The sequence below is a fragment of the Pongo pygmaeus genome, chromosome 20 (assembly GCF_028885625.2).
Source record: "Pongo pygmaeus isolate AG05252 chromosome 20, NHGRI_mPonPyg2-v2.0_pri, whole genome shotgun sequence".
NCBI lineage: Eukaryota > Metazoa > Chordata > Mammalia > Primates > Hominidae > Pongo > Pongo pygmaeus.
The window spans coordinates 13,565,186-13,591,346 of NC_072393.2; the positions used below are offsets into that span (position 1 = coordinate 13,565,186).

General features: G+C 45.4%; 1 protein-coding gene across 5 annotated transcripts in view; it reads right to left on the minus strand.

The window, feature by feature from the left end:
• CACNA1A (calcium voltage-gated channel subunit alpha1 A) overlaps positions 1 to 26,161 on the minus strand; it is a 300,689-nt gene that overhangs the window by 115,436 nt on the left and 159,092 nt on the right. For all 5 annotated transcript variants that reach the window (XM_054464221.2, XM_054464220.2, XM_054464222.2 and 2 more), the window contains exons 7-10: positions 16,034 to 16,137; positions 14,605 to 14,720; positions 13,092 to 13,148; positions 10,459 to 10,548 (exon numbers count right to left, since the gene is read on the minus strand). In XM_054464221.2, the coding sequence (XP_054320196.2) occupies positions 10,459 to 10,548; positions 13,092 to 13,148; positions 14,605 to 14,720; positions 16,034 to 16,137 (367 nt within the window). The remainder of the gene's footprint in view (positions 1 to 10,458; positions 10,549 to 13,091; positions 13,149 to 14,604; positions 14,721 to 16,033; positions 16,138 to 26,161) is intronic.

Consider the following 26,161-nt stretch of genomic DNA (forward strand, 5'->3'; position numbering starts at 1 on the left):
ACAGCTGACGTTTATGGAACATTTAGCAGGCACCAGGCACTGCAGGGAACATGTTTTACACGACAAGCTACTTACTCCTCCTCAGAGCCCTAGGAAGTAGGGACCAGCGTTATCCCCATTTTACAGCCAAGGAAACAGGCTGAGGGGGGTCTAGTAACCGGTGAACATGTGTCAAGATGGTTCAGAGTGTGCTCTGGGCCACCACATTGCACACCTGGGGCATATGGTCATGGGGCAGGGGCACATTCCACTCAGCTGCAGTTGGCCAGGCCCGGTGGCTGTGACTTCCTTACAGGGATGCCTCTCCTTTCTGCAAAGACCCTTCCCCTCATGTCCATCACCTTCTCGACCCCAGGGGCAGTTCCTCATGACCCTGCCCAGCATTTCTGGCCCTAGTCCCTGAAACTCTCAAAGATGGGTCCAGATCTGCAGGTCTCCAAAGGGCTTGGCCAAAAGAAATAAGACCCTTGGGACCTTGGGGGTCAGGGGGGATGTTCTACAGATTGAGAGAGAGAGAGAGAGAAACCACAACAGGCAGAAGGTCTCCAGTCCCCACTCCTGCTGGAGCCACACTGAAAACCTGGCTTAATCACCAACCAGCAGATGACCTTGGGCAAGCCACCTTGGTAAATTGGAGACAACCACACTTCCTACCTCAAAGGGCCATCCAAAGGCATAAATGAATTAATACATCTTAGCATGATGCTAAGTGGTACCTTACGATTATTAGATATAAATCTTCTAGTACAACCTCAAGAGCTGAAATCATGACTAGGTTCACATGCCAGCCATTGAGAAAGTCTTTCCTGATCACTCAGCCTGAAGACACATCCCCACAACAGGCACACCCTTCACTGGGAAGGGAGAGGGAAATGAATATTAATTGAACACCTACTAAGTGCCGGACCCCATGCTAGGTACTGTCACTTCTATTAGTTGAATTTCATACTCACCTTGACCCACGTTCCCTTTTTCTATACATTCCTGTCTCTCGTTTTTCTCTGTGGTCTGGAATTATAATTGCAGACAATTTCTAGATTTTTAAAAATCATTTTCATGAGATGTTTTATTCAACCCAATACATCCAAAATATTACCATTTCAACATGGAATCAATATCAAGGTGGGTTCAAAAGATATTTTATACTCTTTCTTTTGTACTAAGTATTCCCAGCCTGACGTGTTATTATGAAGTACATCCTAGTTCAGGGTCAGCCACACTCAAGGGATCAAGAGCCAGTGTAACTGGTACCAGTCTGAAATGTTCTTTTCCTTTTTTTTTTTTTTCTTTTTTTTTGAGATAGAGTCTCATTCTGTCACCCAGGCTGGAGTGCAGTGGCACGATCTTGGCTCATTGCAACCTCCGCCTCCCGAGTTCAAGTGACTCTCCTGCCTCAGCCTCCCAAGTTCCTGGAACTACAGGTGCCCACCACCACGCCTGACTAATTTTTGTATTTTTAGTAAAGATGGTGTTTTGCCATGTTGGCCAGGCTGGTCTCGAACTCCTAACCTCAAGTGATCTGCCCGCTGCAGCCTCCCAAAGTGCTGGCATTACAGGCATGAGATACTGGGCGTCCGGGCCAGTCTGCAAAGTTCTATGGTGGGGGAAGGGGTATGTCACCGCCAAGGATTCATCTGGTGATTTCTGGCAACTTATATACCCCTAAAATTATATGTAAATTGTAATACAGCCATGTGTGGCTTAATGAGGAAGACATGTTCTGAGAAATGCATTGTTAGGCAATTTTGTCCTTGTGTGAGCATCTTAAAGTGAACTTACATAAACCTAGATGTTGTAGCCTACTCCACACCCAGGCTACGTGGTTTGTAGCTCCTTGGCTACAAATCTGCCCAGCATGTTACTGTACTTAATACTGTAGGCAACTGTAACATCATAGTATTTGTGTGTCTGAACATATCTAAACATAGAAAAGGTACAGTAAAAACAGTATAAAAGAGAAAAAGTGGTTCAGCTGCATAGGGTACTTGGCATGAATGGAGCTTGCAGGACTGGAAGTTGCTCTTGATGAGGGAGTGAGTGAGTGGTGAGTGAATGTGAAGGCCTAGGATATTATTGTACACTCCTGTATATATTATAAACACTGTACACTCAGGCTACATGAAATTTACAAAAAAAATTTACAAAAAAATAAAGTAATTAGGGCCAGGTGTGGTGGGCTCGTGCCTGTAATCCCAAAACTTTGGGAGGCTGAGATGGGCGGATCATGAGGTCAGGAGTTTGAGACCAGCCTGGCCAACATGGTGAAACCCAGTATCTACTAAAAACACAAAAATTAGCTGGGTGTGGTGGCGCACGCCTGTAATCCCAGCTACTCGGGAGGCTGAGGTGGGAGGACTGCATGAGCCCGTGAGGTTGAGGTTGTAGTGAGCTGTGATTGTGCTACTGCACTCCAGCCTGGGTGATGGAGTGAGATTTGTCTCAGAAAAAAAAAAAAAAAAAAAAAAAAAGAAATCGCATAGAGAAACACAGAAAGAAGACCATATGACAACAGAGGCAGATACTGGAATTATGCATCTATGAACTGAGGAACACCAAGTATTGCTGGCAGCACCAGAAACTAAGAAATACCACGGAACAAATTTTCCCCTAAAACCTTCTGAGGGAATGTGTTGGCTCTGCTGACACCTTGATTTCAGTTTGGACTTCTGGCCTCCAGAACTGTGAGAGAAGAAATTTCTGTTGTTTTAAGCCACTGGGTTTGTGACACTTTGTAATGGCAACTCTGGGAACTCAATATCACCCATATAGAGCCTGTATTATTAAAACCACATAAATGGATCCCCGTTTCCCCACATCCTTGCCAGCACTTGTTATGATTTGTCTTTTTTTTTTTCTTGTGAGATGGAGTCTCACTCTGTCACCCAGGCTGGAGTGCAGTGGCATGACGTCTGCTCACTGCAACCTCCACCTCCTGGGTTTAAGCGATTCTCCTGCCTCAGCCTCCTGAGTAGCTGGGACTACAGGTGTGCACTACTGCACCCAGCTAATTTTTGTATTTTTAGTAGAGATGGGGCTTCACCATGTTGGTCAGCCTGCTTCTCCTCTTATAAAGACAGCAGTCGTTGGATTTAGGACCCACCCTAATTAAGTCTGATCTCATCTTAACTTGATTACCACCTGCAAAGGCCCTATTTTCATGTAAGGCCACATTTGCAGGTACCAGGGGTTAGAACTTCAACAAACCTCATTTGTCTTTTTGATAATAGCTACTCTAGGCTGGGCACAGTGTCTCACACCAGTAATCCCAGCACTTTGGGAGGCCAAGGAGGGCAGATCATTTGAGGTCAGGAATTCAAGACCAGCCTGACCAACATAGTGAAACCCCGTCTCCACTAAAATACAAAAGTTAGCTGGGCATGGTGGCATGTGCCTGTAATTTCAGTTACTTGGGAGGCTGAGGCAGGAGAATCCCTTGAACCCAGGAGGCAGAGGTTGCAGTGAGCTGAGATCACGCCACTGCGCTCCAGCTTGGGCGACAGAGTGAGACTCCCTCTCAAAAACAAAACAAAAAACAAACAAAAAAATAAACAAAAAGATAACAGCTACTCTAACAGGTATGAGGTGATAGCTGATGGTGGTTTTGATTTGCATTTCCCTGATGATGAGTGATGTTCAGCATTTTATTCATACACCTGCTGGCCACTTGTATGTCTTTTCTTTTGGGATATGTATGTTCAGATCCTTTGCACATTTTTATTTTTTATTTTGAGACAGGGTCTTGGTCTCATTCTGTCCCCCAGGGTGGAGTGCAGTGATGCAATGTCAGCTCACTGCAACCTCCTCCTCCCGGGCTCAAGGGATCCTCACATCTTAGCCTCCCGAGTAGCTGTCTTTGCCCATTTTTAATTGGATTGTTTTCTTGCTGTTGAGTTGTTTGAGTTCGTTATATATTTTGGATATTAGCTCCTTATCAGACATATTGTTTGCAAACATTTTCTCACATTCCTTAGGTTGTCTCTTTCCTCTGCTGAATGCTTCCTTTGCTGTGCACAAACTTTTTAGTTTGATACAATCCCATTTGTCCATTTTTGCTTCTGTTGCCTGTGCTTTTGAGGTCCTGTCCAAAAAATCATTCCTGAGACCAATGCCATGGAGCTTTCTCCCTATGTTTTCTTAGAGCATCTTTACCATTTCAGGTCTGACATTTAAGTCTTTTCAGAACATCTGCACAACCACGTTCACTTCAGCATTATTCACAATAGCCAAAATATGGAAGCAAACTAAGTGTCCCACAATGGATGAATGGATAAAGAAAATATGGTATATATACAAATAGAATATTATACAGCCCTAAAAGAAGGAAATTCTGTAATGTGTGACAACATGGATAGAACTGGAGGACATTATACTGAGTAAAATAAGCTGGCACAGAAAGACAATTACAGTATGATCTCACATGTGGGGGCTTAAAACTAAAAAAAATTGATCTCATAGGAAGAGCAGGAAGGTGGTTCCTGGAGGCTGCAGGGGGAGGAGGAGGGATTGAGAAAGAGAAGATGTTGATCAAAGGGTATAAGTTGCAGTTAGACTGGAGGAGTAAGTTTTAGTGATCTATTGCATTGCATTGCATTTAGTGATGCATTAATACATTATTGTGTATTTATATTGCATTATTAATAAATAGTAATGTGTTGTGTATTTCAAAATTGCTAAGAGATTTTTAATGCCTTCCCCACACACAAAAAATGGTGAGGTGGTGAGGTGATGGATGTGTTAATTAGCATGACTGAATCATTCTATGATGTATACATAGATTAAAACATCACACTGTACCCCATAAACATACACAATTACCATTTGTCAGCTGCAAATAAATTAATAAAAAATCATGCCTGTAATCCCAGCACTTTGGGAAGCCAGGGCAGGAGGATCACTTGAGACCAGGAGTTTGAGACCAGCCTGGGCAACATAGCCAGACCCCCATCTCAACAACAACATCAACAACAACAACAACAAATTAGCTGGGTGTGGTGGTGCCTGTAGTCCCAGCTACTTGGGAGGCTAAGCTGGGAGGATCGCTTGAGCCCAGGAGCTCCAGGCTGCAGAGAGCTATGATCATATCACTGCACTCCAGCCTGAGTGACAGAGCAAGAACCTGCCTCTAAAAACAATAAACAAAATCATCTAAATGGGATCTGGTTTTCCTAAAAAAGCAGAGTTACAATGGCAGCTTCCATTCATAATGGATCAACTTTTTTTTGTTTTTTTTTTTCATATGCTCCACATTTTACTTATCATTGTGCTTCTGCTTCTTCTTCTTCTTCTTCTTCTTCTTATTCCTCTTCTTCCTCTTCCCCTTCCCCTTCCTCCTCCTCCTCCTCTTATTCTTCCCCTTCGCCTTCCTCCTCCTCCTCTTCTTCTTCTTCTTCTTCTTCTTCCTTCTTCTTTCTTCTTCTTCTCCTTCTTTTTTTTTTTTTAAATACAGGCCAGGTACAGTGGCTCACACCTGTAATCATAACACTCTGGGAGGCCAAGGTGGGAGGCTCGTTTGAAGCCAGGCGTTGGAGACCAGCCTGGGCAACATAGCGAGACCCTGTCTCTATCAAGGCCGTGGCATGCGCCTGTAGCCTCAAATGATCCTCTCACCTTGGCCTTCCAAAACGTTGGGATTACAGGCATGAGCCACCACACCAGGCCTGTATTATTGCATTCTTTATAAAGAATATAAATAAATAAAGGCTCACTCTATCACCCAGGCTGGAGTGCAGATCTTGGCTCACTGCAACCTCCATCTCCCAGGTTAAGTGATGCCTCTGCCTCCCAAGTAGCTGGGATTACAGGCGCCTGCCTCCATGCCCAGCCGATTTTTTTATATTTATTAGAGACAAGGTTTCGCCATGTTGGCCAGGCTGGTCTTGAACTCCTGGCCTCAAGCCCATCTTGGCACCCCAAAGTGCTGGGATTACAGGTGTGAGCCACCGTGCCCAGCCATACTGTTATTTTTCTTTTTGAAGTTATTATTCATTTATTTTAAATTGACAGATACAGGCTGTATCTATTTATAGTGCATAACATGATATTTTGACCATATGTATACACTATGGAATGGCTCAGTTGAGCTAGTTAACATATGCATTATCACATATGCTTATCATTTTTCTCATGGTGGGAATGCTTAAAATCTACTCTCTGAGCAATTTTCAAGTATATAATACATTGTTATTAATACAGTCGCCAGGCTGTACAAAATAGATTTCTTGAACATATTCCTGCAGTCTAAATGAAATTTGATATCCTGTCAGGCGCGGTGGCTAACACCTGTAATCCCAGCACTTTCGGAGGCTGAGGTGGGCAGATCACTTGAGGTCAGGAGTTTGAGACCAGCCTGGCCAACATGGTGAAACCCTATCTCTACTAACAATACAAAAATTGGCCGGGCGTGGTGGTGTGCACCTGTAGTCCCAGCTACTTGGAGGCTGAGGTGGGAGAATCACTTGAACCTGGAAGGCGGAGGTTGCAGTGAGCTGAGATCGCACCACTGCACTCCCACCTGGGCAACAGATTAAGACTCCATCTCCAAAAAAAAGAAAAAAAAAATTGATATCCTTTCAGCAACACGGCTCAACTTTTCATGTAAATGATTCAAGGTCCTTATTTCAGCAGTAAGTTCATCAATTAGAAATGAACCTGCTTTATAGTGCGTTTATCGCACAGTAGAATCACCAATTATATAAGACTGCATGTGGGCCAGGTGTGGTGGCTCACGCCTGTAATCCCATTGCTTTGGGAGGTGGAGGTAGGAGGATTGTTTGAGGCCAGGAGTTTGAGGCCAGCCTAGGCAACATATTGAGATCCCATCTCTATTAAAAAATATAAAAAACTTAGCTGAGTGTAGCAGTGTACACCTGTAGTCCCAGCTACTCGGGAGGCTGAGGTGGGAGGATCACTTGAGTCCAGGGGTTTGAGGCTGCAGTGAGCCATGACTGCACCACTGCACTCCAGCCTGAACATCAGGGCAAGACGCTGTCTCAAAAAAAAAGAAAAAAGGACTGTGCATACTGTGGTATAATGTGAATGTGAATGCAAATACCACATAGCTCCCACTTTACTTTGAAATATGCATTACTGTAATATTACTTTTTTTTGTTTTTTTTTTTGAGATGAAGTCTCTGTCACGCAGGCTGGAGTGCAGGGGCATGCTGCAGCTCACTGCAGCCTTGACTTCCTGGGCTCAGGTGATCCACCTCAGCCTCACGAGTAGCTGGGACTACTGGCGTGTGCCACAATGCCCAGCTAATATTTGATAGAGACAGGGTCTCACTATGTTGCCCAGGCTGGTCTGAAACTCCTGACCTCAAACGATCCTCCCACCTCAGCTTCCCAAAATGTTGGGATTACAGGCATGAGCCACCACACCCAGCCTGTATTGTTGCATTCTTTACATAAATAAATAAAGCTAAATGTGATTCCTTGCCAGAATCCTGGAATTCCAGAGATCTCTTTTGGGGTGGTCTAGAAAACCACTGGCTAGACTGGGGGCTCCTTTCTTTGTCTTTTTGAGTAATCAGGCTGATGAGGTAGGTTTTGGTAGACTTGCCTGTAGCAAACGTGGCTATGAAAGAACAAGCCACTGGCCTGGGTTTTGGGTCTGTTTAGAAAGCTGCAATGTCACCTGTCTTGTTAACAGAGGCGGAGGCTGCAGTGAGCCGAGATGGCACCATTGCTCTCCAGCCTGGGTGCTAGAGCAAGACTCCATCTCAAAAAAAAAAAAAAAAAAATTAAAAAAGTTAAACATATATACACATATATATGTATATGCAGATTTTTTATTTTTTTGATGGAGTTTCACTCTTGTTGCCCAGGCGGGAGGGCAATGGCGCCATCTCGGCTCACTGCAGCCTCCGCCTCCCGGGTTCAAGCGATTTTGTGCCTCAGCCTCCTGAGTAGCTGGGATTACAGGCTCATGCCACCACACCCAGCTAATTGTTGATTTTTAGTACAGACACGGTTTCACCATGTTGGCCAGGCTGGTCTCCTACTCCTGACCTTAAGCGATCTACCCGCCTCAGCCTCCCAAAGTGCTGGGATTACAGGCGTGAGCCACCGCGCCTGGCCAACAAAGCAGATTTTTAAGAATGTATGTTATTTTAATTTTTTAAGAGACAGGTTCTCACTCTGTTGCCCAGGTTGCAGTGCAGTGGCACAATCATAGCTCACTGCAACCTTGAATTCCTGGGTTCAAGAAATCCTCCTGCCTTAGCTTCCCAAACAGGTGGGACCATAGGTGTGTGCCATAATGTCTGGCTAAGTTTTTAAACATTTTGTTTTTCAGAGATGGAGCCTTGTTATGTTGCCCAGGCTGGTCTTGAACTCCTGCTCTTAAGAGATGCTCCTGCACTGGCCTCCCAAAGCAGTGGGATTACAGGCGTGAACCACTGTGCCTGGTCATAAAGCAGATTTTAAACAATGGAGGTAACATAACACGTGAAACAGACATAATTGATCAAATACGCAACACACCGACTGAGCGCTCCAATTTTTGACATTTGCTGACAGGAGATTAAACAGATGCACACACAAGTGGAAGCAGAATGAGTTCTCCATTACAAAGAAAAGCGTGTTTTGGCTGGAAATTAAAAATGCAAATGAAAACAGGCTTTAAGGTTTCATTACAAACCCACTTAACTGGGAAAGGAAATTAAATTGGTAATATTCGATGGCCTGGGTGGGGAATCCATGAACATATGCATACTTGGCAGGTTTATAAATGGGTTCCATGTTTTTGAAACTCAGAATGGCTCTTTGAATAATGAGTTGAAAAGCTGTTAATATCTTTGATCCTATAATTATCCCCAAGGAAATACGCCCAAAGGGTGGGGGGAGTCATTGTACGTAAATGCGCACAGCAGTGCTCTTTGTAAGAGAAATTATTGGAAACAACTCAAACACCCTATAATAGAGCTATGGCTAAATAAACCATAGTGTATCCACCCTACGAGATATGTGATTGCAATGGAAATTATGCCTAAACTCAGCAATAAGGTTATAAACTAGGGACGAGCGATAAAAGGGGAATATGAAATAGTGGATCAGAAACTATGGATCAGAAACACATGGATGTACTAACTTCCCTCCTTCCTTCACTTCTCTCCCGCCCTCTCTTCCTCCCTTCCTCTTTCTCTTGCCATCCTTTCTTCCTCTAAACTGCGGCCATACAGTTTCCCAAGCAGCCTAAATTCCTTCTCCCCTCAATCTTATTCCAGTCTTATTTCCTCTGCCTGGATGCTCTTCCTTCCATTAAAAACAAAAACCCATTAAAGAACAGCAACAACAACAACAACAACAATACGTTCTCACTTTAGAAGGTCAAGATCAACATAGTCACAGTCAATGAATCAATAGGACAGAGGAGTGAGAAGGGAAAGAATAAATGTTCCCTCCTCCCTCAAACTCTGGTCCCTGTGGTGGCAAAGGTCTGAGCCCTGCCTCTCACACTGTTGGTTCTGCTATCACCACCACGGTGATCTCCTACCCATCCTTCAGTTCCCAGCTTAAACATCACTTCCTCCGGGTAGCCTTCCCTGACTGCTCCCCATCCTTCTAGAGCAAGCTAAGCCCAGAGCCTCTCCCTGAAGTGCCATTACCATTACAGGTTTATTTGTGTAATTCTCTGTTTAATTTCTATTTCCTGTACTGGACTGTGAGCTCCATGTAGGTAGGGATTTGGTTTGTGTCTTTTTTTTTTTTTTTTTTTGAGACAGGATCTTGCTCTGTTGCCCAGGCTGGAGGGCAGTGATGACATCTCAGCTCACTGCAACCTCTGCTTCCCAGGTTCAAGTGATGCTCCCGCCTCAGCCTCCAGAGTGGCTGGGACTACAGGCTATTTTTTTTTGTATTTTTAGTAGAGCCAGGGTTTCACCATGTTGGCCAGGCTGGTCTCGAACTCCCGACATCAGGTGATCCACTCATCTCAGCTTCCCAAAGTGTTGGGATTACAGGCGTGAGCCACTGCACCTGGCCCAGTTTGTGTCTTTTTTTTTTTTCTTTTTTCTGTGCCCAGGCTGGAGTGCAGTAACACAATAATGGCTCATTGCAGCCTCCACTTCCCAGGCTCAAGTGATCCTCCCAGCTCAGCTTTGCGACTGCCTTGTCTTGTTTGCAACCAAGCACCTAATATAAGCGGGTTCCCCATGAATACTTCCCGAGTGAGTCACAAACATTCACCAACTTGACTGGGAGCTTCGACCCTGCCAGGTGCTGGTTCGCCATGCTTCACGGGGATCATTTAGTTGAATTCCCACAAAATAATGAGAAGCTAGGCACGGATGTTATTCCCATAATGATGTAATCTGCCCAGGACACAAGCACAGGTGGGAAGGGGTGGAGCTGAGACCCAAATCCAGGCAGTACAGTTTGCAAGCCCTCTGCCCCCACCCCACCATGTCTCTTGGGTGATAGGTGATGAACAACTGATAGGTGGCAGAGGAAGGGACTCACCCACAGAGGCTATATCAGCCAGCTGATCCTCAGCCTCTTCGGGGTTGAGCAAATCTGTCTTGCTTTTCTTTATGGTGGTTCTCCGCAGAGCTCCAACAATGGAAACATGGCAAGAGAAAAAGACGTTACCCTTTTTGCAACACAGACCATATGGACACAGTGTGTCCCTGGATTTAACTCTCACGGCAACTGTTCTCACGGGAACTAATAGTATACCCATTTTTCAGATATGTAAACTGAGGTTCAAGGTGGCACTATCACTTTGCTTAAAGGGGTAAAGACAAGAATCAAGTCGGGTTCAGTCCAACTCCAGGTCTGGGCCCTCAGCCACTATTTTCCTTCTGGTTTTATTTATTTATTTATTTATTTTGAGACAGAATCTTGCTCTGTCACCCAGACAGTGGTGTGATCTTGGCTCACTGCAACCTCTGCCTCCTGAGTTCAAGCAATTCTCCTGCCTCAGCCTCCTGAGTAGCTGAGACTACAGGCATGCACCACCATGCCCAGCTAATTTTTGTATTATTAGTAGAGATGGGGTTTTGCCATGTTGGCCAGGCTGGTCAAACTCTTGACCTCAAATGATTTGCCTGCCTTGGCCTCTGAAAGTGCTAGGATTACTCTGAAAGTGTGAGCTGCCGCACTCAGCCTCTATTTTTAAATTCTAAGAAACCTCACTTTCTTATGAAAACAGTCCACCCCTTGACCTGTAGCATACTTGCTAGGCAGGCTGCAATTTTGGGATTCTGCCCCAGTATTCAAGCTGTACACCCCAGGGAATCCACAGCAGACAGTAAGTTCAGGTGTAGACTTCCAATAAAAAGATTTAAGTACCCTAACTGAGTTAGATTACCTAACTCATTTAGGGGAGTTAGGTAATCTCCCCTCCCCAACTAAAATAATAAAATTCATTTTATAACCTTCTGGGACGCAGTGCCAGTTCTTTTATTTCCCTCAAATCTCTCAGATTTTTAATCAAAACTCATCACCCTGTCTAACTAGCTTTCTTTCTTTTTTTTGAGACAGAGTCTTGCTCTGTTGCCTAGGCTGGAGTGCAGTGGTGTGATCTTGGTTCACTGCAACTTCCGTCTCTCAGGTTCAAGCAATTCTCGTAGTTTAGCCTCCCGAGTGGCTGGGATTACAGGCGTGTGCCATGACACCTAGCTAATTTTTGTATTTTTAGTAGAGATGGGGTTTTGCCATGATGGCCAGGCCGGTCTTGAACTCCTGGCCTCAAGTGATCCACCCACCTTGGCCTCCCAAAGCGCTGAGATTACAGGCGTGAGCCACCACGCCCAGCTCCTGTCTAACCAGCTTTCTAAAGTGTGAGAAGATAAATCTCGAGCAAGAAGTTGCATTTTTCAGGGCGTACCATTATTTTTCTTATTGCTGTTATTATCGTATTGCAGACATATTCTTCTGGCCTATCTCTAAATTCCTTTTTTTTTTCTTTTGAAACAGGGTCTCACTCTGTCACCCAGGCTGGAGTGGAGTGGTACCCACTGCAACCTCGACCTCTTGGGCTCAAGTGATCCTCCCGCCTCAGCCTCCTGAGTAGCTGGGACCATAGGTGCGTGTGTCACCACATCTGGCTAAGTTTTTATTTTTTGTAGAGACAGAAGCTCACTATGTTGCCCAGGCTGGTCTTGAATTCCCAGGCTCAAGTGTTCCTCCTGTCTTGGCCTCCCAAAGTGTTGGGATTACAGATGTGAGCCACGGACAGACCGCATCCAGCCCTATCTCTAAATTCTAGGAAACTACTTCCACGAAGCCTCAGGTTGGATACACAGTGACTCTTACAGTCTGTCCCCTGACTCCCAGTTATGCTGGGGAGGTTGGGCTTTTGGATACCTTTTTAATGGTCCCTCCTTTCATATTCAGGTTTCCAGGGGACCATGAATTGACAGCTACACTCCCAGCACTTTGGGAGGCCGAGGTGGGCAGATCATTTGAGGCAAGGAGTTCAAGACCAGCCTGGCCAACATGGCGAAACCCCATCTCTATCAACAATATAAAAATTAGCCAGGCATGGTGGCTTTTGCTTGTAATCTCAGCTACTCATGAGGCTGAGGCAGAGAACTGCTTGAACCTGGGAGGCAGAGGTTGCAGTGAGGTGAGATCATGCGACTGCACTCCAGCCTGTGTGACAGAGCAAGACTCTGTCTCAATTAAAAAAAAAAAAAAAAGAAAGTAAGTCATGGTTCTGTCTGGCTAAGTTTCTAACATGGGAGACAGCAGCCCTTCACAGTAAACTGGATTATTGGTGGAATTATTACTTATTTAGCAAACAGAAATGTGCTGACCCCATGCCAGGCACTATCCCAGGTGTTCTATTTGCCATAATGAATATCATTCTGAGAAACAATCTCATGAGCTAGGGTACTGTTTATATCACACCCATTTTGCAGATGAGAAAAACCAAGGCACAAAGCAGAAAAAACCAGGTCCATGGTTAAAACAAAAAAGCGGAGGTCAGAATAGGGAAACTCTGAATGGAAGTCCTAAAATTCCTCCAGGAGGAACGTCCACCCGCTGCAGGATCCTTAGAGCCAGTCACCTGCTGTCCCCCCACTCCCCACCACAGCTTCTCCCTTGTCCCCTGGGACCCACCCCCGAGGTGGGTTCAGAGCAGTTACCATCAAAGGGATGCCTCTGCTCCCCGTCAGTTTCATCCTCGGCGAGGATCACCTCTTCTGAAGAGGAAGAGCACAGAGTTAAGTTCCCGCATTTGGAGGATGAGTTCTCCCTTGGACCGGGAAGCAGAAGGGTCTGCCCGGCCACCCCCATTCTCCGCTGGCTGATGGTGACAGTTCAACCGGCTAAAAAACATGCTGCTGGGTGGTTTCTGACTTCAAGCCCCACCTCCGCAACAGTAGCAATAGCCAACATTCTCCCCACCTCACTCAAAATAAAAACCAACATCCACACCACAGCCTATAAGCCCCTGCTTGATCTGATCTCCATCAATTTCCTGTCTTCCTCTCCTCTAACTCTCCCCACCTCTCACTCTGTTTCAGCTGCACTGGCTTCCTTGCTGTGTCTCAAATACATTCCTAGCTCAGGGCCTTTGCACTTGCTGTCTCTGCCTGGAATGGCCCCTTCCCTTGACATCCCCACAGCTTCCTTCTTCACGTCCTTCAGGTCTCTCTGTTCAGAGAGTACTTCCTTAGAGAAGCCTTTCCTGACCACCCTGACTCTAACTTCCTACTCTTTTTTTTTTCTCTGACACGGAGTCTCACTCTGTCGCCCAGGCTGGAGTGCAGTGGTGCGATCTCGGCTCACTGTGACCTCTGCCTCCTGGGTTCAAGCAATTCTCCTGCCTCAGCCTCCCGAGTAGCTGGGATTACAGGCATGTGCCACCATGCCCGGCTAATTTTTGTATTTTTAGTAGAGACAGGGTTTCACCACGTTGGCCAGGCTGGTCTCGAATGCCTGACCTCAGGAAATCTGCCCGCCTTAGCCTCCCAAAGTGCTGGGATTACAGGCGTGAGCCACCATGCCCGGCCAACTTCCTACTCTGTTTTATCTTCCTAGTCTGTTTTATCTTCCTTCTCTGAATTTGGGACTTCCCAACATGACATGTATTTGTTTGCTTTATCTCTCTCACTAGAATATCAGAGCCCTGAGGGCAGGGATTTGGTGTGTATTGTTTACTCCCATATCCTCAGTGCTTAGATCAGTGCCTGGCACACAGCAGGTGCTCCCTAAATGTTTGTTAAATGGCTGAACAAATAAATATGTGCCTACCATGTATCAGGCACTGCTCTTCCCAAGTGACTTAGCTGAGATTATTTTACTAAATACTCCAATAGTACTATGACGTAGGCACTATCATTGCCTCCATGTAACAGCTGAGGAAACGGAGGTACAGGGATGTGTGGTGCATGGGTAAAAAGTGGCAGGGCCGGGATGTAAACCAACGTCTGATTTCAGAATTCAAGTTATGTGATGTCAAATCTTGGCTTCATCCTAGAATTTTTCATATCAGACTCTGGTTTCTTGTTGATAAAATTTGGGACTACCAATTCAGGTTCTCTTTCTCCTCCCATCATGATGCTCCCAGCTTAGCCTTCTCCAAACTGCATGACTCTCTTTGTACTCCATGGCCTGGGATCTCCATCCCTGGGCCCCAGGATGAAAGGGCCTCACCTGCTTTTGAGATCCACTCCATGTACCCATTGAGCTCACGTTCAATCTGTTGTTGCCGCCTCAGCTTCAGAAAAGCCCGCCGGTTCTCCACCCGTTCCCTTTCTTTGGCAAACTCCCTGGAGAAGCATAGAAAAGCCAGAGTATGGCTGTTTTGAAAATGTTAGGAAACGTTTGTGTGTGTGTGTCTCTGTGTGTGTGTGTGTGTGTGTGTGTGTGTGTGTGTGTGTTTGGGGATTCAGAAGTCCCTGGAGGTCAGGAGTTTTCAACAGGAGGAGTCAGGTCTTCTGGGAAAAGACTGGGATATTATAGTGATGGGTGCTTCTGCCAGCTTCACACATTTCCTGACAACTGTGCCTAGGTAAAGAAAAAGGCCAGGCACAGTGGCTCATGTCTGTAATCCCAGCACTTTGTGAGGCCGAGATGGGAGTATCATTTAAGGCCAGGAATTTGAGACCAGCCTGGACAACACAGTGGGCCCCATCTCTATGAAAAATAAAAAATGTAGCTGGGCATGGTGGCAAACACCTGTTGCCCTAGCTACTCAGGAGGCTGAGGCAGGAGGATCGCTTGTGCCTAGGAGTTCCAGGTTACAGTGAGCTATGATCGCCCCACTACACTCCAGTCTGGGTAATAAAGCTAGACACCGTCTCAAAAAAAAACAATAAAAAAGAAAAAAAAAAACGAAAGGATAAAACCATGCCATGCCAACCACCACTGGCTGCATACCTCATTCTCATTCTCTTCATACTTTTGGCTAATAATTATTTCAGCCCTCTTTTAAGCTAGACCAATAAGCCATAAATGAAAGATTTCTGCAGCAGGTTGGCTTCTCTGCCATAGGTCCCACCTCTTCCTGTTTCCCTTCTTCCTTTTCCTGTTTGGAACATGAAGTGGCCATCTGGAGGGCGTGAGGCAGCCATCTTAAGACCATGAGGTATCCACGAGATTGGAAGCCTCTGGTAAAGATGTCAGAATGGAAAGCTGGAAGAATCTGGGGTTGCTGATGGTGCCATAGAGCCACCATACAAGTGCCCAGACTTCTTATGGTAAGAAAAATGAAGCCCATTTATGATTAAGCCAAAAAAAATCTTGGGGATAGAGGACAATATGGGTCAGGAAAATACACCGTTAGAGCATATGCTATGATTTTATATTTGGAAAATGGGGGAGAAGTAAACCCAAACTATTGGTTTTTAAAAAAAAAATGTAAAGAAAGTAAAGCCCATATGAACCCTCTCACTGGGTACCCCTAGCAGTACACAACCTCTGCACCTCTACATGGCTTGCTAATAACAGTCTGGTAACCCAAACAAGGGAAGAAGCCTTTTCTCTGTCTAGTGAATGAAAACAAAGCTTCAATGGCCTCTACTTGGGAAGAAGTTGGCAAAGAGGAGTGAGTGGGATGGGGTGGGGAGTAGCAGAAACTTACCCTGACAGCACACCCAGCACAAGGTTCAGCATAAAAAAGGAGCCGATGATGATGAGGGGGATGAAGTACAACCAGTTCCAAGTGTTCCCTGAGGCATCGTTGCTCTGTAGGGTGTGAGGAGGGAAAGCAGGTGAGAGTTGACTGGGACTCAGATAGAACCTGACAGGTGAGGGAAGGGGAAGTTCGGTTCTCTTGTGGCTCTGTCTTAAATATTCTTGGCTTGTGGAGTTCTGGGGCTCTGGCATCCCAGAGGGGGAGATGGAGGAATGTTTTCTGAAGAAAACATCCAAAGGGAAAAGCTCTCTCTTAATTATGTTCTCCTCACATAACATAATTGACCTGGGAACGAGTAAGAAACACAAGAGGACTTCCCAGACCAGAGTCCAGAAGGAGAAGGAAAAAGTAAACCAAACAAAACACAAAACCTACTGAAATGGATTAATTAATCCCTGGTTCCTTCCCTTCTCCCAACACAGTCACAGACTTCCCTTAGAGGAGATGCATGACCACAGAGTCTGATGGCCTGGTGAAATCACCAAGCCAGACAGATAGGCCATGAGCCCTTTCCTCAAGTGTCTTCCTGCTCCATTCCCTGCAGCCTTAATGCCAATCACAAAAAATTCTCAGAAGTTTCAGCTCGATTTTCAAGAGGAAAAAAGTCCACAAATAGAATACTCTCTGAAACAGAAAATAGAACACTATAGCAAGAAGGAAGTAAGATGAGGGGAAGAAAATCAAGGAGAGGAGGTGGGGGGGGGGTAGAGAGAGAGAGAGAGAGAGAGAGAGAGAGAGAGATAGAGAGAGAGAGCGAGAGAGCGAGCAAGAGAGAGAGAAAAGAATGATAAAAGCCAGCACTTACAGAGTATTTATGGTGTGCTGGCACCTTCCTAAGCACATTATGTATGTTAGCTCACTTAGTCATTTAATCCTCATGATGCCTCTATGTTATAATACCCATGTTACTATTGAGGAAACTGAGGCTTAGAAAGACAAAATCATCAGCTCAAGGTCACAGAGTTATTCACTAGTGGACATGGGATTTGCACTAACCACCTGGGCCCCAGAATCCATGGGCTTAACCTCTGTGCTGGGAAGCCTTGCCTCCAGCTGTCAGGGCAGGGGTAGCCTTTCAATGGTTGATCACCCTGTGACACCTGCAGAATGCAGGGCTCTCAAGCGTGGCTTTAAAAGCCCACCTTTAAAAGCATGTATGACACTGCTGCTGCCTGGAAGAAAGGCTAAATTGAGAAAGAAGTTAAGATGAGGTCATTATTACCAGGTGTCTGTGAAGCTGTGGAGCAACTGGAACCCTCATAATCTGCCAATGGGAGGGTACCATGCTGTATTCATCTCCTGTGGCTGCTGTAACAAGGAACCACAACCTACGTGGCTTAAACAACAAAGATTTATTGTCTTACAGTTATAGAGGCCAGAAATCCAAGATCAAGGTGTCAGAAGGGCTGGTTCCTTCTGAGGGCTGTGAGACAGAATCTGTTTTATGCCTCTCTCCTAGCTTCTGGCGGTTTGCTGGCAATCTTTGCTGATTCTTGGCTTGTAGAGGCATCATCCTGAGCTCTGCCTTTGTTTAAACATGGCATTCTTCCTCTGTGTGTGTCTGTCTCTGTGCCAAAATCTCCCCTTTTTATATGGACACCATCGTATTGCATTAGGACCCACCCTAATGATCTCATCTTAGCTGCTATGGTTGGTGCAAAAGTAACGGCAGTTTTGCCAATGGCAAAACCTTTACATGTGCAATGAATCTATTTCCAAATAAGGTCACATTCTGAGGTACTGGGGTTTAGGACTTCAACATACGAATTTTGGGGTGAGACAATAAAACCCATAACACACGGTACAACTACTTGAAAAATTGGTTGAGAGTTTCTATACTAAAATTAATTAAGTCATGCTTAACAATGGGCATGCATTCTGAGAAATGTGTCACTAGGTCATTTTGTTGTGCAAACATCATGGAGTGTACTTACACAAACCTAGATGGTATAGCCTACTACACACCTAGGCTGCATGGTCTCGCCTATTGCTCCTAGGCTATAAACCCGTACAGCATGTTATTCTATGGAATACTGTAGGCAATTGTAACTCTGCAGTGTATCTAAAAATATCTAAAAACAGGCCGGGTGTGGTGGCTCACGCCTGTAATCCCAGCACTTTGGGAGGCCGAGGTGGGCAGATCATGAGGTCAGGAGATCGAGGCCATCCTGGCTAACATGGTGAAACCCCGTCTCTACTAAAAATACAAAAAAAATTAGCCAGGTGTGGTGGTGGGAGCCTGTAGTCCCAGCTACTTGGGAGGCTGAGGCAGGAGAATGGCGTGAACTCAGGAGGCGGAGCTTGCAGTGAGTGGCGATCACACCACTGCACTCCAGCCTGGGCAACAGAGTGAGACTCCGTCTCAAAAAAAAAAAAAATCTAAAAACAGAAAAGCTATAGTAAAAATACTGTATGACAATCACTGTTACATATTTGGTCCATTATGGGACCACTGTTATATATTTGATCTGTTGTTGACCAAAATGCCATTATGCAGTGTATGACTGTATGTACCTTTGCCAAGACCCAGTAATTCTTGGATAGTTACTGATCCAAGATCACTACAATTAGATAGTAATTCTGAGATAGTAATTCTGAATAGTTACACAACAGAAAGCACACAAAAGAACATTCATAGCAGTGGTATTCATCATAGCTCCAAACTGCAAACAATACACATTGTTATCAATAGGAGAGAGAGGATACATGCAATGAACAATGCCACAGGTCACATGAGACCTTAAAAAGTTAATGTCAAGCAAAAGAAGCCAGACAGAAAACAGCATACATGTAAGATTTCATTTATGCAAAATACAAAGCAGGCTAAACTGGTGAATGATGCTCAAAGTCCTGGTAGGGGTACCCTTGCGGGGAGGTAGTGACTAGGAACAGGATATGAGGGGGCTTCTGGGGCTGAGAAGGTTCTGTTTCCTCATTTGTGTGCTGGTTACATGGGTGTGTTTAGTTTGTGACAATTAATCAAGCTCTTCACTTATAATCCGCGGATTTTTCTGTATGTTTATTCTACTTCAATTCTTAAAAAGTTGTTTTTTTTGAGACGGAGTCTCACTCTGTCACTGAGGCTGGAGTGTAGTGGCATGATCTCAGCTCACTGCAACCTCTGCCTCCCAGGTTCAAGCAATTCTCTTGCCTCAGCCTCCTGAGTAGTTGGGATTACAGGTGCCCACCACCATGCCTGGCTAATTTTTGTATTTTTAGTAGAGATGGGGTTTCACCACATTGGTCAGGCTGGTCTTGAACTCCTCACCTCCTGATCCGCCTGCCTCGGCCTCCCAAAGTGCTGGGATTACAGGCGTGAGCCACTGAGCCCGGCAAAAGTTTTTTTTTAATAGTCAACTTTACCTTAAAAAGAAAGAAAATGCTGATACGTGCTGCAACATGGGTGAACCTTGAGGGCATTAAGCTATGTGAAATAAACCAGTCATAAAAGGGAAAATCCTGTATGATTCTATTTATAGGAGGTCCCTAGAGTCGTCAGATTCATAAAAACAGAAAGTAGCATGGTGGGTGCCAAGGGCTGGGGGAGGGGGAACAGGGAGTTCGCGTTTAGTGGGGACAGAGTTACATTTGGAAGATGGAAAAGTTTGGGAGATGGATGGTGGTGACAGTTGCACAACAAAGTGAATGTATTATACTTAATTTCACAAAACTGTATCCTTAAAAATAGTTAGGATGGCACAATATATTAATGGTTTCAAATAGCTAGAAGGAGGAGCTTGAATGTTCCTAACAGAAAGAAACAATAACGGTATGAGAAGATGGATATGCTAATTACCCTGATCTGAGCACTATGCATTATATGCATTGAAACATCACTATGTACCCCATGAATAAGTAAAATTATTACTTGTCAATTAAAAAATATTACAAAGTTAAGAAAATTAGGATGGTAAATTTTATGTCATGTATGTTTTGCCATGGATTAAAAAAAAGCACTGAAAATAAAACTAACAAAGTCAGTTTTAATCATGGACACAGACAGGTTCTGGGGACAATGAACGTGCCAGCCACCAGCCCACATCCTTGTTTTAACAAGCTCAGAAATGCCAATGCTTTGCTTCTGGAAGGTTCTGGAAGAAAGAACCGAGTCAGCGGAACATTGCTGGACAGAAGGCAGCACTGGCTTTGTGCTCCTCTCTCCGTCACTTTGGCGGCTGAGGGTTCTCGTTCCCATTTCTCAGGGCTAAATATAGCCTAGGGAATGAAACTCTGCACCGGCCGCCAATAGGGAGACTCTGAGCCATCACGAGGAGCAGGCTCAGATGACAGGGACAGGGTGGAGGATGGGGGAGAGGGACAGGACTGAACAGGGAAAAACAGCCGAGGCCCTTCCATGCCAAGGCAGCCCGTCCATCTCAGATGCTGCCAACAAGACCCGAATCTGCCCTTGCCCGGGTCTCTGACAGGCTTGGGGACCTCTGGCCACAGGACACACTACCCAGCACCACAACAGACACACATGGATACTTGGACTGTTTGAGCTCATTTAATCCTCTCAGGAACCCCAGGAGTGGGTACATAATTATCCCCATCCCCCCGGCTGAGAAAACGGAGGCACAGAGAGGTCTATCTTTTTTTTTGAGATGGAGTCTCACTCTGTCACCCAGGCTGGAGTGCAATGGCGCTATCTTGGCTCACTGCAACTTCTACATCCTGGGTTCAAGCAATTCTCCTGCCTCACCCTCCCAAGTAGTTGGGATTACAGGTACTTGCCACCATGCCCAGCTAATTTTTCTATTTTTAGTAGAGGTGGGGTTTGACCATGTTGGCCAGGCTGGTCTCGAACTCCCGACCTTGGGAGATCCGCTCATCTCGGCCTCCCAAAGTGCTGGGATTACAGGTGTGAGCCATCATGCCTGGCCGAGAGGTCAAGTTACATGCCCACAGTTCTGTTGTGGGTTGCAGTGGGTCTCCCCAAAAAGAGGCATTGAAGAAGTCCTAACCCCTGGTACCTATGAATTGGAAACAGGGTCTTTGCAGATGGAATCAAGTTAAGATCAGGTCATTAGGGTGGACTCTCATCCTACACGACGGGTTTCCTTATAAATAGAGGACATCTGGGTAGAGCACAGTGGCTCACATCTGCAGTCCCAGCTACTCAGGAGGCTGAGGTAGGAGGATTGCTTGAGGCCAGGAGTTTGAGGCTGCAGTGAGCTATGATCGCACCACTGCACTCCAGCCTGGGAGACAGAGCAAGACCCTGTCTCTAAAATAAAGAAACAAACAAACAGATAAGTAAATAATAAGAAAAGGAGAAACCTGGGCACAGAGACAGCCTTGCACAGAGGGAGAAGCCATGCGAAATGGAGATGAAGGCGGGATCAGGGTGACGTGTCTACAAGACAAGGACCACCAAGCATCGTTGGCAAACCACCAGAAACTAGGAGGGAGGCAAGAAGGATTTCAGACCAAGTCTCAGGAGGCACCATGGCCCAGCTGACGTCTTGATGGTCTGTGGACTCCTGGCCTCCTGAACTGCGAGAGAATAAATAAATTCCTGTTGTTTTCAGCTACTCTATCTGTGGTTCTTTGTTATGCAAGCTACAGGAAATAAATGAAGTTACTCAGCTACTAAATGGCAGAGGGGGCCTCCAACCCTCCCATCTCCCTGCTTTTATCTCCTCCCCTTTTCCCTCGCTCATTCGGTTCCAGCCACCTGGCTTCCTTGCAGTTCTTCAACCACGCCAAGCACAGTCCTACCTCGGCCCTTGCACAGGCTGTCCCTGCCTGGAATGCTCTTCCCTGAGATTGCTACATGGTTCCCCCTCACCTCCTTCAGGTTTTTTACTCAAATGCTACCTTCTGAGTGAGGCCTCCCCTGATGGCCCTTTACAATTGCATCCCTCATTTCTGGTCCCCACTTTCTGTTTCTTTTTTCCCTTTTGCATTTCACTGCCTATATACTTTACTTATTTCTCTCGTTCTCTCGTCTTCCTGGCTGGAATGTCCATTCAACAAGGGGGAGGGGCTTTGTCCTTTTTGTTCCCTGCTGTATTCCCATATTCCCAGCCCCCTAGGACAACATCTGGCACACAGTTGGTGCTCAATACGTGGTGTCTGTTGAATGACTGATTGAGAGGTGTGTCCAAGTTCCCTGCATAGCTCAGATCGTCAACCCCAAGCCGAGCTCCCTCCTGAACTCTCATCTGCACCATCCTATCTGGGGAGTGGGCTTCTGCTGCCTGATTTTAGAGACACTTTTTCTCTTCCAGACTCATTCAATTATTCAATTCCATACTCTGGAATCAACAATTCCCAGGGAAGAAGTTGGTGGAAGGTTGGGTGCAGTTTTGGATTAGGAGATGGGCTTTCCCTGGTTTGGGGGTGGGGGTGGGTGGATTTTGTTCAGGAGCAAAATGAAAAGTACATTTTACAAGCACAAGGACTGGAGATGCCATGGCTGTTCTGTGGTAGTTCATCGGCAAAGATGGGGTCACAGATCTCTTCTCCTGGTTTTCATCTCTTCTTTGGCAGTTCAAGTTAAGGGAGGGATATGCACAAGTCTGGATTCAGGAAGGAGAGTGGGGGAGGATTGCTTGCTCATTTGTTAAATTCATTAATAATATCAGGAAGGATGTGCTCTAGAGATCGCCTTGTCTTTCTTCCAAGGGCTCAAAGACTTCTGCTGCCTGGAACACTGTTCCCCATTAATGCTGCCATCAAATATTTCCAGCAATATGGTGGGATGGTCCTTCCTGAGTCCCTTTGGGGTTGGCTGAGGGCCACGTGCTAAGTGCTGGCCAACGAGGAGTGAGTGGAAATAGCTGTTATTTTGGAGCCAGAGCATTGAACTTTCAGTGTGGGACCTTCTAGCATTCCTTTTTTCCTTCTGGAATAGCAAGTGGCAACGTTCTAGGTGATCAGCTAGGCCTCAAGTGACTACACTGAACAGAGCCCCCTTCTTCCCCACTGCCAACCTGCACTGGACATGTAGCATGAGCAGGAAATACATCTGTTGTTAAAAGTCATGGAGGCTTTGGGGATGTTTGTTACTGCAGCATAACTTGGCTGCCCTGACCAATATATCTTTTTAATTAAATTTTTATATTTTGTAGAGAGGGGGTCTCTATGTTGCCCAGGCTGGTCTCGAACTCCTGGGCTCAAGTGATCCTCCTGCTTTAGCCTCCCAAAGTGCCAGGATTACAGGCATGAGCCACCACACCCAGCCAGATTGATACAGTTTGATATCTCTGTAGCTTGCTCTTTCACCTCTTTGTGGTCTTTCTTTTTTTTCTTTATTTTTTTTTTGAGATGGGGTCTTGCTCTGTTGACCAGGCTGGAGTGCAATGGTGTGATCTCAGCTCACTGCAACCTCCACCTCCTGGGTCCAAGTGATGCTCTGCCTCAGCCTCCAGAGTAGCTGGGATTACAGGTGCCCGACACTACACCTAGCTAATTTTTGTATTTTTTAAAATAGAGACAAGATTTCACCATGTTGGTCAGGCTGGTCTTGAAATCCTGACCTCAGGTGATCCACCCGCTTCAGCCTCCCAAAGTGCTGGGATTACAGGCATGAGCCACTGCACCCGGCCTCCTTCTGGTCTTTCTTAAATGCCAACTTCTGACTGACTCTTTTATGGATCCCATGAGGCAGGTGAGAAAGTGTCTGTCTCCTGCATGTCTGATGTAGAACATACATTCTTCTCATCAGCACATGGACATTCTCCAAGACAGACCACATATTACGCCACAAAACAACTCTCAACAAATTTTAAAATATTGGAATTCTGTCAAGCATCTTCTCAGACTACCGTGGGATAAAACTAGAAATCAATACCAAGAAGAATTTCAGAAATGATGCAAATATATGGATATTAAACAACATGCTCCTGAACAACCATTGGGTCAATGAAGAAATTAAGATGGAGATTTAAAAAATTTTTGAAATGAATGAAAATAGAGACACAACACACCAACACCTGTGAGATGCAGCAGAAGCAGTGCTGAGGGAAGTTTACACTTGACCTTAGCTAAAGGGCCAAGAAGCAATTAAGAGGGAAGTTTATAGCATCAAATACCTACATCACAAAAAATAGAGGCCAGATGTGGTGGCTCACACCTCTCATCCCAGCACTTTGGGGGGCTGAGGCAGGAGGATCGCTTGAGCTAGGGGTTTGAGATCAGCCTGGGCAACACAGTGAGACCCCATCTCTAAAAAAATAAAAATAAAAAAATTAGCACCAGTAGTCCCAGCTACTGAGGATGCTGAAGTGGGAGGTTCACTTGAGCCCAGGAGGCAGAGGTTGCAGTGAGTCAAGATCATGCTGCTGTACTCCAGCCTGGGCACCACAGTGAGACTCTGTCTCAAAAAAGCAAAAAAAAAAAAAAAAAAAAAGATTACAAATTAAGAACCCAACACGTACCTCAAGGAGCCAGAAAAGCAAGAACAAACCAAACCCAAAGTTAGCAGAAGAAAAGAAAGGTCAAGTTCAAGATCACAATCAGCCAATTACTTCCATTCTCTGAACCTATGCCTGGAGCAACTCTGCCTTTAGGTCTCTGCTTGGCCAATTTCTTCTTATCACTCAACCTTAGATCCATTGTGCCCCCATCAGAGAAGCCTTCTTGCACCTCTCAATCAAAACGACTTGCCCCTTCCTGCAGCTCAGCCAGACATCTCATTCTCTTCCCAGCACCTTCCACTGTCTGAATCATCTTGTCAACTTATGCATTTCAAGACTGTCATCTTGATCATCAGCTCCTCGAGGGTAGAGATTTTTCCTCTCTAAATCCCAGTGTCCAGATCAGCACCAGGGACATAGTAGGTGCTCAGTAAGCATTAGTTGCATAGCCAATACAAATGTTCCTGGGGTTCCTGTTGGTGGATCATTTTATTTATTTATTTATTTATTTATTTATTTATTTATTCATTTAGGGACAGGGTCTCCCTCTGTCGCCCAGACTGGAGTGTGGTGGTGTGATCTAGGCTCACTGCAACCTCTGCCTCCCGGGTTCAAGTGATTCTTATGCCTCGGCCTCCCAAGTAGCTGGGATTACAGGCATGCACCACCACGCCCAGCTAATTTTTTTGTATTTTTTAGTAAAGATGGGGTTTCGCCATGTTGGCCAGGCTGGTCTCGAACTCCTGGGCTCAAGCGATCTGCCCTCCTCAGCCTCCCAAAGTGCTGGGATTACAGGGGTGAGCCACCATGCCCAGCTTAGTGGATCATTTAAATAATAAACACAGACAGGAAATGTGTTTATCCCAAATCCAAATGATTAAGCTATTTTTCTGGGAAAGGAGAGGCAGAAGGCAGAATTATGGTCACATTAGCCAAGTCTTTTTGGGCTGATGAAATACTCCCCACATCTTCCTCAATTCCCACCACCTCCGTGCCTGGTGGATGGAGAAACTGAGGCTGAGAGAGGCAACATGATGTGCCCGGATCACACAGGGTGCAGATGGCATGGGTGGGACTAGACCCGTCATTCTGGCTTACAACCGACTGATTTTTTCCCACTTCACCCCTTCTCCGTACTTGTATAGGATTTTAAGTATATAACAATGGGCCCAAGAGAGCTTCAAGGGTGAGGGATGTTACTGATTCATCCCAGTATTGCTGGTGGCGCCTGGTGCTTAGAAAGCGCTCCATAAATACTCATCAAACAAACTAATGGCTGAGTCCCAGCAAAATCCTTAAGTGCCTTCTGTTTTACGGTTTATTTTCCTCTAATTTTTTTGAGCATGGTTCATTGAGAAAAAGTATACAGGATGTTAAAAAAACAAAAACAAAACAAAACAAAACAAAAAAACCCAAAAACTCAGCTCAGGAGAACACCCGATTCTTCAGTATATGGGATAAACATAGGGGTGGATTTGACCGTGAAAAAGCTGAAGTCTGTCAGTGACCGTGAGAGAGGCTGTGTGTCCCACTTTATACCCGTTATAGATCATGCCAGGCCTGCTAATTATTTTTTCAGTGCTCTTTTTCCCCTTTCACTCTCAAAACTGTCCTGGTTTGGATCATAAATTATATAGGCTGTCTGTTCATCAAGTCTTTTTTTATTTTTTTATTTTTTATTTTTTGAGACGGAGTCTCGCTCTGTCACCCA